This window comes from Erpetoichthys calabaricus, chromosome 11 (genome assembly GCF_900747795.2).
Source record: "Erpetoichthys calabaricus chromosome 11, fErpCal1.3, whole genome shotgun sequence".
Taxonomy (NCBI): Eukaryota; Metazoa; Chordata; class Cladistia; order Polypteriformes; family Polypteridae; genus Erpetoichthys; species Erpetoichthys calabaricus.
In genome coordinates, this window is record NC_041404.2 from 161,075,448 (window position 1) to 161,092,212 (window position 16,765).

The window sequence follows — 16,765 nt, forward strand, 5'->3', positions numbered from 1 at the left end:
TTATTGATGGACTAGTTTTAACCTCCATTATCGATCACTGTTTTGATGGATTATTTATTTATGGATGCATGCACTGCTCTTTTCAACACTTGGTTTTTGACTGATATTAAACAAAAGCACTATTCACTTTTGCACCTACCCCTTGCTGCATGTGTATATCCTCATTTGCCCAGCACATCTCGGTTATGAGTACCAACAGTGACTGGTTCAAGAAGCTCCCACACAGAAGTGGTAGCATGGAGCCGATCCGCACCGTCACAATGGCGCATCAGCTGGGTGGAGTGATGGCTTTGAGACTTAGAGCAATCGGAAGGTTGCCGGTTTGAACCCTGTAAACGCTAGAAGTGACTCTACTCAGTTAGGCTCTTGAGCAAGGCCCTTAACCTGCAATTGCTCTGTCCTGGGTATGACATCAATCTCCATCCAGCCCTGGAAGCAGGTTGTCCAGTTTACAAGGAAAACTTAGGGGTTGTGACCTACTGCACTCAGGTCCCAATCCAGGTGGTTTGTCATATGGTGGGTGCGGCAACGTGCTATCAGCGCAGGCTCCCAACCGTTCTCTCTCTCTCTCTGAGACTATAAGATGAAATTTGACATCCTGTATGTTGATTCATTCCTAGGCAACCTCTCCTTGTGACCCTGAAGCAGATATGTGGGTAAGAAAATGGTTGGCTAAAATGAGCTTGCAGATTCCTTCAGGTGTTCCTGACCTCAGGTTATCAATAGAGCTACTACTAAAAACAAGGATGTGCCTTAGGTCGGGGGGAGACTGTGCGAGAAAAGGCCCAGGAGCAAATAGTTGAATTTGACCTAATTAAAGGAGTTTTTCTCACTTCTTAAACTTCTATTCTATTTTTGCATATCAAACAGTACCAATAATACAAAGTGTCCAAACACAGCAATAGGACGAGGCTTATTTGGGTCTCCAGGCTTTTTCGGATAATGACAAATACCTACATCCCTGATCGGCGCACTCTAATATCCAAACCTGTTTATCTCTGGCCTGTTTCTCCTCAAATTGTTGCCTAAATATGGGGCATTGAAATGTCACTGCTGCGAATCAATCCCGGCTTGTATCCTCTAAAAGATGATTTAATACAACTTGTGTTATATGAGCAAACAAAAAGGCTTTGAAAGGCCTGTGCTCTTTCTGCTTTGAGTACAGCGATGCCCCCTCGAATTATCCCAGCACCTGAGTCCCGCCTGGCGCAGCGTGTTCATCTCTCACCTTTCCACTGTCATTTCGGCAGCCATTCCATTAGCAGTTCACAGTTTGCTATTTTGGTGTAGATCACATTTGATGGCGCGCACCGCTGCAGAGCCCTGAAGTTGAAAGCATCTATTACAAGTGAGAATGTCTCTTAATAGACGCTACCCGCACACAGCATATCAGATCTGCCGCCTTTAAGTTGCACTTCCATTCAGGTACTTTCCTCTTCATCATTTCATGCGAATCACTTTATTATTTATTTTTTTAACTTCTCACCAAAAACTGTGCTACAGTTTAGGTGTGTTAAGTGTTGTCAGGAATGTCTTTAATTAGCCTGAAAACCTCACCAAAGCTTTACAGTGTGTCACATTTCATTACATAGTGGCAAAAGATTCCTAAACACAGGAATAGGAATAGCACTTAAATAGGAAAAGGGGATCAGGCTGACTCTGGGAATACCATAGAAAAAGTAGGAATGGTGGGTTAGGGAATAGACAGCAAGATTGTAGAATGTGGACTACCATGATACTGTGTATCTATTGGTCACGTAATGCTGTTTCATGAAGACCTTAGTGGTGGCTTTGTCTGATCTTGATATGATTTACGAAAAACCAATGACAACACTATCAGTAGAGACAACCTAGAATGGTATCTGGCATAAGAACATACAGTGGACCCTTGACTTACGAATTCAAATCGTTTGCGAGGGCTGGTTGTAACTCAAGTTGGTTGTAAGTCAAAACTATATTCCCCATAAGAAATAATGGAAATACCCTTAATGTGTTCCAAACCTCCCACAGCAACACTTACTTAAACTTTTTTTTAATAAAAAAGGGTTGTATAAGATAGATAGATAGATAGATAGATAGATAGATAGATAGATAGATAGATAGATAGATAGATAGATAGATAGATAGATAGATAGATAGATAGATAGATAGATAGATAGATAGATAGATAGATAGATAGATACTTTATTAATCCCAAGGGGAAATTCACAATAATGTACCAAAAACACCAATAATTTTTCTAATGTACTAACCAAAAAGTGCCTAGCCTACCAGAAACAACAATTTCATACTGTACTCACCATTTAAGTTGACATCTTTGGCTTGCAGGAAGGGAGGAGGAGGAGAATGAAATGGAAGGTGGTTATTGTTTGGAAGGAACTTCCTTATACGAATCTTTTCTTTGTAAAATTGTCGAGATGGTGGATTTTGACATGCTGTACGTATTAGCGAGATCGGTCATACGAACGCCACTCTCATATTTCCACACACTTCATTTCAATTGTGATCGCTTTCTTTACCTTCATTACCTTCTCTTCTTTCCTTAGCAGTTATCGAAAAAAATTATATAAATCACTGCACTGACTGAAATTACGTCCACAAACACATGTATCTGGGCTCTGTCTGATGCTTACAAAAGCTCTCGGCTCTTTGTTTACAATCGCACAAGTGGATACACGTGACCGCATTCGGGTCGTAACGTAAGATGTTGGTCGTAATTCAAAACAAAAATTTTGGTCGTAAACCAAGTTGTTCGCATGTCAGGCCGGTCGTATATCAAGAAGCGACTGTATTTCATTAAGCCACAACATTAAAGCCATCAATCCATCCATTTTCCAACCGAACACAGAGTCACAGGGGTCTGCTGGAGCCAATCCCAGCCAACACAGGGCGCAAGGCAGGGAACCAATCCCAGGCAGGGCGCCAACCCACCGCAGGACACACACACACCAAGCACACACTACGGCCAATTTAGAATCGTCAGTCGACCTAACCTGCATGTCTTTGGACTGTGGAAGGAAACCGGAGCACCTGGAGGAAACCCACGCAGACACGGGGAGAACATGCAAACTACACGAAGGGAGGACCTGGGAAGTGAACCCGGGTCTCCTTACTGCAAGGCAGCAGCACTACCACAGCGCCACCCACGTTAAAACCACCTACCTAATATTGTGTGGGTCCCCCTCGTCCCAGCAAAACAGGTCTGACCCTCCCAGACATGATACCCACAAGACTTCTGAAGGTGTCCTGTGGTATCTGGCACCAAGACGTCAGTGGTGGATCCTTAAAGTCCTGAAAGTTGTGAAGGGGTGCCTCCAAGGATGGGGAATTTGGAGGTCAAGTCAACACCATGAACTCGTTGTGATGTTCCTCAATCCATTCCTGAACAATGTTTGTAGTGTGGCAGGGTGTATTATCCTACTGGAACAGGCCACTGTCATCTGGCAATACTGTTGCTATGAAGGGGTGTATGTGGTCTACAACAATCTTTAGGTAGGTGATAACATCCACATGAATGTCATTACCCAAGAGAACATTCCCAAGAGCCTCCGCTGGCTTGCGTTCTTTGACAATTCTTCCCCAGGTATATGATACTCACGTACCGGGCCATTATCTCCCCCCTGTCCTTCCGAGCCCGGTAAGTTTCCTGGGCAGCGTCCTTCACACTACTAAATACTGACCTAAAGGGACTGCATAGTTAAGGGATCAAAAATTTTGTGCTTTATATTTGTAATTATCAGTTTACACTTTGATAATAAAAAGCATTGTATATTGATCAATGTGCGGCGTCCGCAGTGATGCGGGCTCTGCATCGGTCTGTCGTGGTGAAAAAGGATCTGAGCCATTAGGCAAAGCTCTCAATTTACCAGTCGATCTATGTTCCTACCCTCACCAATGGTCATGAGCTATGGGTAGTGACCGAAAGAACGAGATCGCGAATACAAGCGGCTGAAATGAGTTTCCTCCGCAGTGTGTCGGTGCTCTCCCTTAAAAAAATGGTGAGGAGCTCAATCATCCGGGAGGGGCTCAGAGTAGAGCCGCTGTTCCTCCGCATTGAGAGGAGTCAGATGAGGTGGCTCGGGCATCTGATCAGGATGCCTCCTGGACGCCTCCCTGGTGAGGTGTTCCGGGCACGTCCAACCGGGAGGAGGCCCCGGGGAAGACCCAGGACACGCTGGAGGGACTATGTCTCCAGGCTGGCCTGGGAACGCCTTGGGATTCCCCCGGAAGAGCTAGCAGAAGTGGCCGGGGAGAGGGAAGTCTGGGCATCTCTGCTCAAGCTGCTGCCCCCATGACCCGACCTCAGATAAGCGGAAGAGGATGGATGGATGGATGGATGGATATTGATCAATGTTAAATAAATAACACAAAACAAAATCCACCATGATTTCCATCTTGTATAAAAACAAAATGTGAAAACTTCGAGATAAGGGGTGAATTTTTTATAGGCCCAATATAAAGGCTGAAGAAAGCTTTGATTCTGTCCAAAGTCAGACTTATAAATCACTTTTCAAACAAGGACTACCTGTAGTGTATTCAGTTACAGGACCTTAACTAACCGTTCTGCTTGCTCTTAATAGAACTTAGAAAGCACCAATGACACTTTAAAACAGGGATACATACAGCATAGCAATTAGTCAGGTACGGACGGACAATACAAGCAACCCATAGAGCATCAGTTAGTCACTCAATGCCACATTATAGTATTTATGTTCTCATTATTGTCACGTGCACAAGAAATTCTTACTTGCACATGCTAATCAACATGTAACACGTCCTCACTCCCCAGAGCCATGACTAATGATTACAACGTCCTTACCTCAAAATGTCTGTCTTCCCTACCAGAAAAATCTTACAACACATTTGTCATAACAAATCCTACCACAGTTTACCCCAAACAGGCCTAATAGAGGCAGGGGTTTTACAATGAGCACAACGCTGACGGTTAAATTAAAATCCTTATCCAGAAATGCTGCAGCAGACGCTGTCGTTAGAACCTGAGGCTGAGCGAAGCAGGAGCCTAGAGACATTTCTCACAAGTGAGGTCTAATGTTTAACACATGGGTAAGTAAGGAGCCTGGATCAGATATATAAAGCAGTACATCAGCATAATGGAATACTTTTATCTCATGTCAATGCCTTAGGACTAATCAGATCTGCAGCTGATGGCACAAGCAAATGCCAAGCGGATTAAACGCAACAACAGAATGCTCACTTTATGGCCTGTGCTTCTTCATCTAAGATTTTAAAGCGACCAATGACACTTCAGGATAAGGGCTACCTATAGAGCATCCATTAGTGACTTACTACTGTGTTACAAGACCTGAACAAAGGCTTTGCTTAGTCTTCAATAAAGCGCCGATGGTAGCTTAGAGTAGGGACTGCCTGTAGTATGTCTGTATGACACTTGATGCCACACACTGAGACCTTAACAAGTGTTCTGTGTGGTCTTAAGAAGACTCATTAAGCATCAATGACACTGCAGAATAGGAATAACTTACGGTATGTACTATATAGGGCATCTGTTAGTCAGTTACTGCCACGGAACACAGCTAATAAAGGGAATATAAAATATGAAGAAAACATGAACCAAAATTGATTTGCTTTATGAAACATTTTATGACAGTGCATTATGTTAATGTTGCTTTATAAAACAATTTATACAGCATTTATTGATCCAGTGATTGATCGCATCATCACCCTTCATGTTCCTACCAGGTATGTGGTTCCAACCTAGACTGAGAGAGGGTGCTGCTGCTAACTGTCTGGTCTTCAGTTCAGAGTTCAGCCAGTGTTCCACGTTATTTTGGTAGCAACGAATTTGTTCAGGTTTCACACCATCAAGCATCTGTTTTTGTCTGAACCTGTAAATCAACAGGGATGGCTGGTTTTGTGCCCCAAATGGATTTTCTGTTGAGGCTGTTGTTCCCCTTAGAGAACCACAATATATAGGGGTGAGCAAAAGTAGATTTACAGTTGTGAGTATGGAAAAAGACATGCAGGTTATGATTATTACAATAGCTTGATTAACTCAATAGCTTTACTTTATTAACTCAAAAGGATGTCACAACGGCACAGCACACTTAAGTACAATCTCGTAAGTGCTCAAATTGCAGGCCTCACGTACTGACAACTACAAACCTAATTTTGAACTTACTCCTATTATTTTGGATTTTTGACTTTCACAGGTTCTTCTTTGGCATGGTGGTGACTTGTGAGTGCCCCGTGGTTCCACTACATAGATACACACTATAAATATAAATATTCAGTATGTTATTGTGCCCATGAGCATTGTGAGTGTCTTATGGAGACCATGTTTCTGTAACACAGCAGGCATTGTTTATAGTAACAATTAACATTTCCGTTACCTAAAAGGTGGGCCCACCCAATTCCAACTGACATACCGTCTGTTGCTGCTCTTCCGCCTTTCGCTTCAGAAGACTGACAGCAGTCACAAGGAGAGCATCTCCCATAACTCTTCATCTAGACTTAGAAGGCTAACGTCCTCTATTTTCAAACTAACTAAATAGATGGGGAATCTTCAGTTGGGACCCCAACTCTTTTGTGAATTTTTGGCATTTTATCACTCTCTACTATATAATAAAACACCAAGCAATGTGATTGGTCAGTTTGGCTTTGCTGATGCGATGAAACAGGAACTGTGAGTGTGAGGCGCACGAGGAAGAGTAGAGGCATAGCAGATACGCTGAAAAAGTCACCTTTAGAGATGGCAAGTATAAAACCAGACAGGAGACAAGAAAGGCTCCTTGAAAATAAGGACAGAGCTGGAGAAGTAGACTTTATGGGAATGTGGTCAAGAGACGCTCAGACATGCGGATACCGAGGAAAGGAGCTGAAGGTACATGCTAGGCAAAAGATAGCAAATATAGTTTAAATATTGTATTACCTGCCTTTAACAGGTACCGTGACTCTCTCTCTTTCTCTCTCTCTCTATAGATATATATATATATATATATACACCAACTGTGTAAGCCCATCCTGTAAAAAGCCCGGGCTCCTAGAAACTATTGAAATCAACAAAACAAAACTGAAATGCACAGTCGGTGGTTTTATTTTGCCGATGTGCTCGCCCCCTCTTGTCAATCTGTGGCTAAGCGAGTTTCTTTCTCCTCGGAGGTTTCATTTTGCGGATGTGCTCACGCCCCCCTTGTCTGTCAGCAGCTAAGCAAATTTCTCTCTTGTTTTTCTTTCCTTGTTGGTTTCACTTTGGCGACAGAGTCGTTTTCTTTCAGCTTCATGCTGTAGCCTCATCCTTCTTTCTTCTTCCAACACGTTAACTTGGGGCCACCTTGCCGGCTCTTTGAGCATCATGCTGTAGCCTCACACTTCCGGGTCAGACAGACAGACACACACGCTTCCATGCATTGATGTTTATATATAAGATATATATATATATACTGTGTATATTTATATACAATATATATATATATATATATATATATATATATATATATATATATATATATATATATATATATATATATACACAGAGAGAGAGACAGAGAGAGAGAGAGAGAGAGAGATAGAAAGAAGCACAAATAAATATATATATATATAAGGTAATGCATTGATGTTTGCTCCAAAATAAAGGACATGAGAAATTTCTCAGGTGGTGCAGTGATTAGCATGGCAGCCCCAAAGCTCCTGAGCATAAAGTCACTTTCTTTGGATTTGAGAGTGGCCTTCACCCCTAAGCCCCCCATATTTGAATGTGTTCACGTTTAGCTGTCACATCCTATGATGAGTGTTAGATCAGTCAGCCATTCTAGTTAAGCCCACCGAGTGCGCCTCTTGAGTTTTACACCCCTCTGAGCCTAGGGTTTCAAAGAGACAAACTGAAACTATTGAACCCAATAGTAGGATCAAGCAGGTTTGAAAATGTCTCCTGGGGTGTACAATCATTTCTAGGTGAGTTATGAATAGTTTCTTTAAATATTGAACTAACAAAAGAGTAAATGATTTTTAAACGTAAGTCAAATGAGTAGAAGACCTTCCTAATTAAAATTCATCACCCAGATCTTTTTTCACAATAATAAATATAACTTCCTGATTGTGGTAAAGTGATTAGGTCATTCACTCCCATGATAGCGAGAGATATATTTTTATAACTTTACACGGTAACCAATAAATGTTGTTAAAAATAAACAGAAATATCTTTCAACTTGTGCTCACAGCACTGTGCAGGATATGCAATGACTATGTGTATTTGTGGCAAATGTGAAAGTTGCCATCCTTGCACCTCCTGTTATCTAAATCAATGAAGTTCATCTTGGAAATGGCTAAGGTGAAAGTATGCACCCTGTTCACCAGGCACTGCGAAGATAGGCTTTGGACCTCCATGACTTTGAAAAGGAGACTGTTTTTATTTATGCACAATACACAAGCTACCATTCACAATTTCTTGATAATAAAGAAGGTGCCTTTTATGAGTAATGCACCGAATGTGTGTTACTAAAATGAAAATGAGACTTCATGAAATGCTTAGATCATTTCTACAAGTAGGCAGAAGATGCAGAGCGGTAAATACCATGTATGCTTACACAATTCTACAATCACTCTTCTGATTAATTATTTTATTTGAATACAGTAACCCCTCCTCCATTGCGGGGGTTGCGTTCCAGAGCCACCCGCGAATTAAGAAAATCTGCGAAGTAGAAACCATATGTTTATATGGTTATTTTTATATTGTCATGCTTGGGTCACAGATTTGCGCAGAAACACAGGAGGTTGTAGAGAGACAGGAACGTTATTCAAACGCTGCAAACAAACATTTGTCTCTTTTTCAAAAGTTTAAACTGTGCTCCATGACAAGACAGAGATGACAGTTCCGTCTCACAATTAAAAGAATGCAAACATATCTTCCTCTTCAAAGGAGTGCGCGTCAGGAGCAGAGCATGTCAGAGAGATAGAGAAAAGCAAACAAATCAATAGGGCTGTTTGGCTTGTAAGTATGCGAAGCACCGCGGCACAAAGCTGTTGAAGGCGGCAGCTCACACCCCCTCCGTCAGGAGCAGAGAGAGAGAGAGAGAGACAAACAAAAATCAATATGTGCCCTTCGAGCTTTTAAGTATGCGAAGCACTGTGCAGCATGTCACTTCAGGAAGCAGCTGCACAGAAGGTAGCAACATGAAGATAATATTTCAGCATTTTTAGACGAGCGTCCGTATTGTCTAGGTGTGCGAACAGCCCCCCTGCTCACACCCCCTACGTCAGGATCAGAGAATGTCAGCGCAAGAGAGAGAGAGAGAGAAAAGTAAGTTGGGTAGCTTCTCAGCCATCTGCCAATAGCGTCCCTTGTATGAAATCAACTGGGCAAACCAACTGAGGAAGCATGTACCAGAAATTAAAAGACCCATTGTCCGCAGAAATCCGCGAACCAGCAAAAAATCTGCGATGTATATTTAATTATGCTTACATATAAAATCCACGATGGAGTGAAGCCACGAAAGGCAAAGCGCGATATAGCGAGGGATTACTGTATTTCATGTCATTACAAAACTGTAAGGTACAATTCTGGAAGTTTTGCCCCACCACCAAATAAACACACACACGCACATATGTACATTACTGTATACTGTACTGTATCTACTGACAATGCAAGTATATTAAAAGCAAAATAAAAAAATGAAAACTTTTCAAAAAAATCAACAAAAATATTCATGTAATTAGAAGACAGTAAGGAACATAGAGAGAGATGAACAAGAGACACTAATGTGCTTCACTTGTCCATTTTAAGGCATTTTAAGGATATAAACCATCAACCTTCAAAGAAGTGCATTTCATAAGAATTTATCGAACGGCACAGAATTGAACTAAAAAATGTCATTCCTTCTTTGTAGCATTAAAATGATAGATAGATAGATAGATAGATAGATAGATAGATAGATAGATAGACAGACAGACAGACAGACAGACAGACAGACAGATAGATAGATAGATAGATAGATAGATAGATAGATAGACAGACAGACAGACAGACAGACAGACAGACAGACAGACAGACAGACAGATAGATAGATAGATAGATAGATAGATAGATAGATAGATAGATAGATAGATAGATAGATAGATAGATGTTTTTTGTATCTGACATTCACTATTAAAAATTAATCATGAAAATAATATAGAATTGCATGTCAAATTAAAAGCTATAGTACATGTATTATAAAATAATCTTTTCTATTAGCAACTCACATGAAATTTGGAGCAGATAAAACTTCATTCGTTGTGTTTGTCCTTGAGTGTGCCGGCTCGGTATGAGGAGCATTCATTACCCCTGCCATTAGTTCACAGGTTTTTGTTAAGTGATTGTGCTGGAAAGACTACACTTCTTTTTCACTAATGCTCTTTGTAAATGAGTGTGTGTTTCAGCTGCCTTGCCACTGAGGTGATGTGCTAGCACACTGATTTTGATCCATGATTCTTATCCAACTACACATTATTAATGTATTGTGTGGTGTTGTCTTACAGCACATTTAAGCAGAATGTGCCCGTAACGGTGTAGACATCATGTCCGACTGAGTGTGGTGTTGACTAAACAATTGAGCCTACAGTTAAACCCACAAATCATCCCCTGAATTTAAGCAGCACAAGTGAGTTTTAACTTCTCTTGCTTTGACTTTAGCTTTAACGTTATGACCCAAATCTTCAACAAAGACAGATAGATAGATAGATAGATAGATAGATAGATAGATAGATAGATAGATAGATAGATAGATAGATAGATAGATAGATAGATAGATAGACAGATAGATAGATAGATAGATAGATAGATAGATAGATAGATAGATAGATAGATAGATAGATAGATAGATAGATAGATAGATAGATAGATAGATAGATAGATAGATAGATAGATAGATAGATAGATGTTTCTTTAAATCTGACTCACTATTACAAAATGAATAATGAACATTTTAATTGCATACCAACTTAAATATGATTGTGCTTGTGTTAAAAATGTCTCTTCTCTACTAGTGACCCACATGGACCAAACTTTGTTTGTTGTGTTTCTCCTTTGGTGTGCCGGCTCAGTATGAGGAGCATTCATTACCCCTGCCAGTAGTCTACTGGTTGTTATTAGGTGATCATGGTGGAAAGACTTCCCTTCTTTCTCACTAATGCACTTTGTTAGCGAGTGTCTGTTCCACCTGGAGTGCCTCTGAGGTGATGTGCCAGCACACTCATGTGATCCACGACTCTGATCCAAGCACAAATCATTGCTGTATTGTGTGCCGTTGTCTTACTGCACAGTTAAGCAGAATGTGCCCATGACGGTGTAGACATCATGTCCGACTGAATGTGGTGGTGACTAAACAGCAGTTGAGCCCACACCTCAGCCCCCCAATTTAACAGCAAAAGTGAGTCCTCTTGATTTGACTTCATACTGCAAATCTTCAACATAGAAATGAGACAGACTCACAAGCACATATGCTTACAAAGTTACATTGTCATTGTAATCAAGAGTGGGCATACTGTGAAACACATTTAATTAAATAAGCATATTCTACTCGCATATGTGTAGACAGATTAAATGCATTGGCTAAGATTTTGATAAGAGAGACTTTTTTTATTTAATAAATTAGATACATATTATGACAGCTGCAGGTCGTTTTCGAGTTCTGGGTAATGGTATTCCTTGTGAAATTAGCCATGAAATAAGACTATTGTGTTAAATGTTGTACATCCAAGAACATAGTAATGTGAATTTTTACATTTCGAGAAGTACTCACAGGTTTTCAGCCAAAATGTGGTTCTTGTCAGCAGAGTATTGAGAGTAAATTGATGAGGTTTACTGGAAAAGCTGAATAAAAGAAATAGGCTGATAACAAAGCAAACTGTCATTACTGTTACAGATAGCCTTATCTGTACATTCTTAATAGCCATTTTAAATTGATGAAAACATTTTCAAAGGCATGAACATCACTCAAACCATTACATAAACCAGATAATTGAAATTGGGTGTCTCAGGACTGGGGACAAGCACCAGGTTCAATGTAGGAATCAACCAGTCCATTACAAAGCACACCCATGAAAAATCCAAAATTATAGTCAACAATTAACCAAACAAACATGCCAAACCTTGGTGCGTAGGGGGTGAATCAGAACCCCCACAGAAAACCTCACCCATCCACACACACACAAGTAACACATGCTGACTACACACAGACTGCGATCTGAGCTTTACTTCAGAGCTGGGGGGCAGCAGAGCTAACTACTATGGCACCAGGCTGCCCTACTTCTGAAACAATGGTCAAAAATTGCTTCAGTGAAGGACGTAAGTAATGCAAAAGTAAGCAATTCAAAAGGGACAATAACCCTGTTTTAGACTTTTTATAATGCTATGGTAAATTTTTCTACACTTTTTTTTTATTCATTGTTAAAAGTATTGCAGCATAAAAAATACATTAATGAAAGCATGACTTGAAGGATAGTCTTTGGGGGTTGTTGCATTTACTGGATTCAGTAAAGTGTGGCTTTAGTGTGAAAAGCTTAGAAATAATCCATTAATACTAGATTTGGAATTATGGTCTAATCCAGTAATCCCACCCATATACATTGAATAAGAGGTTAAGTTATGGGTGGCATGTCCAGGAGAGGCGGTTAGACAGACGAACGGACAAACACAGTTAGATAGATAGATAGATAGATAGATAGATAGATAGATAGATAGATAGATAGATAGATAGATAGATAGATAGATAGATAGATAGATAGATAGATAGAAGGTGCACGTTTATCAGCATCACTTAAATTATTATAGTAAATGTACAACATACAGAAATCCCCATCAGAACCAAGGACTGCTATTTAAACTCATTCAGACAGATACGCTTTCAGACTCTTTTCCTTAGGTATGTTTATCATTTTGAAAAATAACCTTTGCTCTTAAATTATGATCTGGAATATGAAAGGCATAAATTAAGGCAAGAAGAGATCTTGTAGCCTCTTATCATATCAGTCCAGTACTGAAGGAAAAAAATGAAACACTGCTGACCCTGCCAGAAATGAGATGAAGAATCCAAGCACTCAGAACTAAAGCACACAGCAATTTCAACACTCAGCGTTTTTATATGCAATGCCTAATGACATCTTCAACTAAACAAAATACAACCATATTTTGTACACTATACTACTTCATGGTCCTGATTGCAACAATTGCATAATGCAATGATAAACATCTGCCATTTTAAAGATAAGTATGTTGAAAAATGACCAGTTACTAGACTTTTTTGCTAAATTAATGCAACATGAGAAAATGTACACTTAAAACTGAAACTGAAAACATTATAAGAACAGCAAGTGATATGCTCACTATGATGTTGACCTTACAGCTCTTAAGACAGACAACAGAGAGCTGCAGACCAAAGTGAACAAAGTTTTAAGAATTTCATTCTTACACAGGGTGCACTTCCTTTTCAGTAGTACAATTAATTTGTAACAATAAACATTTACATTTTTCAAACATCTTTAACTGGAGCCTACTGTGTCTTCTCTTCTTCAAAATTCTATCTCATTGGTTAATTTTTATTCACACTAAAAGTGGTGGCAAGATTTTACACAGAGAGATAGATAGATAGATAGATAGATAGATAGATAGATAGATAGATAGATAGATAGATAGATAGATAGATAGATAGATAGATAGATAGATAGATAGATAGATAGATAGATAGATGCTACTATTATCTAAATCATTGTTTAAAATTGGGTAAAGAATACAAAACACACAACATAAAACCGAAATATCACATGAATGGTGTTGTTTCTGTATCATAGAGCACTCTCTCCTCTTAGAGAAGTACACAGATCTTTATTAAGTACTATGGTGTATTCTTTAAATTTAAAGTGACCCTATAGTATAACTGACGCTGGAAGAACGGCGATTTCAATATTTTAAAAAAGCAGTCATAGTAAATTATATTTCGTGGTCATACGCGTAGCTGTAAGTACTCGGCTGTAAGGACTGTTGACGTGGTAATTTATAAAACGATCCTTTAGTTAAAAATACCTGTTTTTTTGGTTTTTAGATCGTGTAACAAATGCCACGTTTCTAAGCAATAATTGGCCACTAGAGGCTGCCATGTTGCAAAATTAGCTGCATCACGGTAATATTATTTGAACGTACTACACAATTGAGGTAGCTGTTGACATATTTAGGATTTAGCTTGTACGGGTACATTCAGTAGATGCCAACACACCGCTAGAGATGTGTGACACTAACAGCGTGGCATGTCCAGCGAGGACTTATTTCCGTGGTATACAGAAAAGGCGTGACATATATGTGTGTGTGTGTGTATATATATATATATATATATATATATATATATATATATATATATATATATATATATATACTCTGAATTTATATCTATCTATCTATAGTCGAATCTTTGTCAAGTAAATAATACTAATGTTCATTTATAAATACTGTGACAGTACAGCTGTACTTTCCCACACATTAAGCTTTTCAATTCTGAGCTTATTAATTTTTTGCACCGGTATGTTCAGCTCCACCGATAAATTGTCTTAATCATGACGTAATTGTTTATTACACCTGTTTATCTAAATGTTTTTAACTAAACTGGTAATAAAAAGCGCGTACGTGCTCTTTAATGGCCGAAACATATGCAGTAAAATGTCTAAAGAAAATGTTAACCGTAACACTCCTTCGCTCGCTCTTCGCTTTGTCATTTCTATTGTATTAATGCCTGAGATTTGTATTTATCTATTTTTTTCCGTCAGTTTTGTAGCCGATTCGTTAATTCCACGCAGCACGGCAGCGCTCCCCCGAGCTCCTATGCTCAGTCCCGGGCGGCTTCCTATAGCGGACGGCGGCAATGTGTCGGCTTCACCTTGGCACCTTCCCAGCATTGGCTGCGCCAGAAATGCGCACAGACACCTGGAAGCCCCCATCAAAGAGGATATTAGCGTGGTTAGAAGCTAAGTGTAAAGAGGTGACTTTTTTGTGAGCCCGGTTTATGGAAAGACTGGTCCGTGGTGGATCGGCGTGAGCGCACGTGTGAGGATTGCGAGTGCTCTGTTTCACTGAAGCAGCTTACCGGCGAGCCAGCGTTGGCAGGAGAAACCGGGACAAAATAAAAGTGAACGTGAAAGTGACAACAAAAGTCTTCACGCCTCTCAGCACTTCTTCTTATACCTAAAAGGGAAACGGTGAAATTGCCTGGCGATGCCCATCGAGGAAAAATATTAACCAAGCATACCTGTACCAATCGAATCCTTTTTCGTAGTTTCGATCAAAAAAATGAGGTTCAACTCCAACTGCCCGCACATCGGGGTGGACGCGCAACGCTTCCAAAAGAGCCCGAGTGCCTCCTTTCTTGACGCCAATTATAATGGCTTGAGGCAGCTTTTTCTCTCCATAATCGGGGGTGCTATTCCCTCGCCTGTTCAGATCGTCGTCCGTAGTGCTCGACTCTTGGTGCTCCCTATCGAACAGCGCATTCTGCGCCGTGATCATTTCAGTGGGAGCCAGCTGGGTTTTGACCCACTCCGCTGCCCTCCCGTCGCTTTTGGTGAAAGCATATCCAGACAGGGTCTGCTCCGTGGTGATGCGCAGCGCGTCTTCCCCGAAATAAGACTGCGATGTGGCGGAATAAAGTTTCTCTCTTAGTACAGTGAAAGTTGACTCCTCTGTCACCAGCCTCGCTTGGTACAAGTAGTTCTCCTGCAAGGGGAACTGAAGCGAGTTGTAGCAGCTCATCAAGCTGTAGAACAGGTACGTGACAGAGAGCGAGAGAGTGAACATGAATAAAATCTTCCGAGGCACTTTAGAGGTGAAAACTGGAGTGCTGGACCAAAATGCCATCTCGGACAGCAGTGATCCACACGGAGAAATGGCCAGACATGTTTTCACCTCAAGTCTCACATGGACCTTTAGCAATAATAAACTGTCATATTCAAAATCTTCCGTTCTTGGATATAAGCCGAAGGTAGTGGCAAGGCGCACTCTTTGAGAAAGAGATGCAATCGAAACAAATGAAATAAAAAGGAAAAAGGAAAAAAAAGAAAGTTCGTTAAATTTCTATAAGGAAAACAGCTCGCATTCTTGAATATTGATATTTCGCTTTAGTCCTGACAAGCCTTTGTCACAATTTACAGGGCTGAACCTTTAGATCACAAAGGTAACAATCTCGCCTCCTTTCACAACAGCAGCTCGCTTGGCATTGGGCACATCGTGAAAGACGAAGTCCTGACATTTTAAAGGGAAAAACGCGAGTAATTGCTTAAGTCCAGGAAGTAGTGTGCAGAGCACGTTCCGCATTAGACGCACGTATCCCCCAGATGCGGTGTCATAACCGAACACTCCCGTCCCTTCGAGGACCACGTAGGAATCCGAGGAACCCACATCAGATCTGATGGTCGAAACAACGTGAGCCTGGCTCGCTTGTCAGCCTTCGCTCCTTTGATAAGCCGCTAACTTTGTGCAGATGAAAGTGTGCGGCTTCTCTATTAATATTCATTGACTCTCTTCGCTAGTTGGGAGTGTTGCTGGATGTCCTGAAGCCTGCTTTTGATTGGTAGACTCCATAGGCGCATCAGCAATGTGAGCTCATCTGAGAAGTAGCGCATCAGCTTGAACGGCGTTCTCAAAACGGATTTCTCCGATGCCCGGCCGGACCCACTAGCTGCTCATTAGCGCTGCTGCTCACGCGCGCGCTCGTAGACGGAGCGCAGAGACGACTTGCGTGCGTGGAACTGAAGGAAGCGCGAGAAAGCGTGA

The 16,765-nt window shown here is 40.7% G+C and overlaps 1 protein-coding gene across 1 annotated transcript in view; it reads right to left on the reverse strand.

Moving 5' to 3' along the window:
• hs3st4 (heparan sulfate (glucosamine) 3-O-sulfotransferase 4) overlaps positions 1-15,863 on the reverse strand; it is a 331,220-nt gene extending 315,357 nt beyond the window's left edge. The window contains exon 1 of the mRNA XM_028814637.2: positions 15,246-15,863. Coding sequence (XP_028670470.1) covers positions 15,246-15,850 — 605 coding nt within the window. The 5' untranslated portion in view covers positions 15,851-15,863. The remainder of the gene's footprint in view (positions 1-15,245) is intronic.
• Positions 15,864-16,765: the final 902 nt, after the last annotated feature.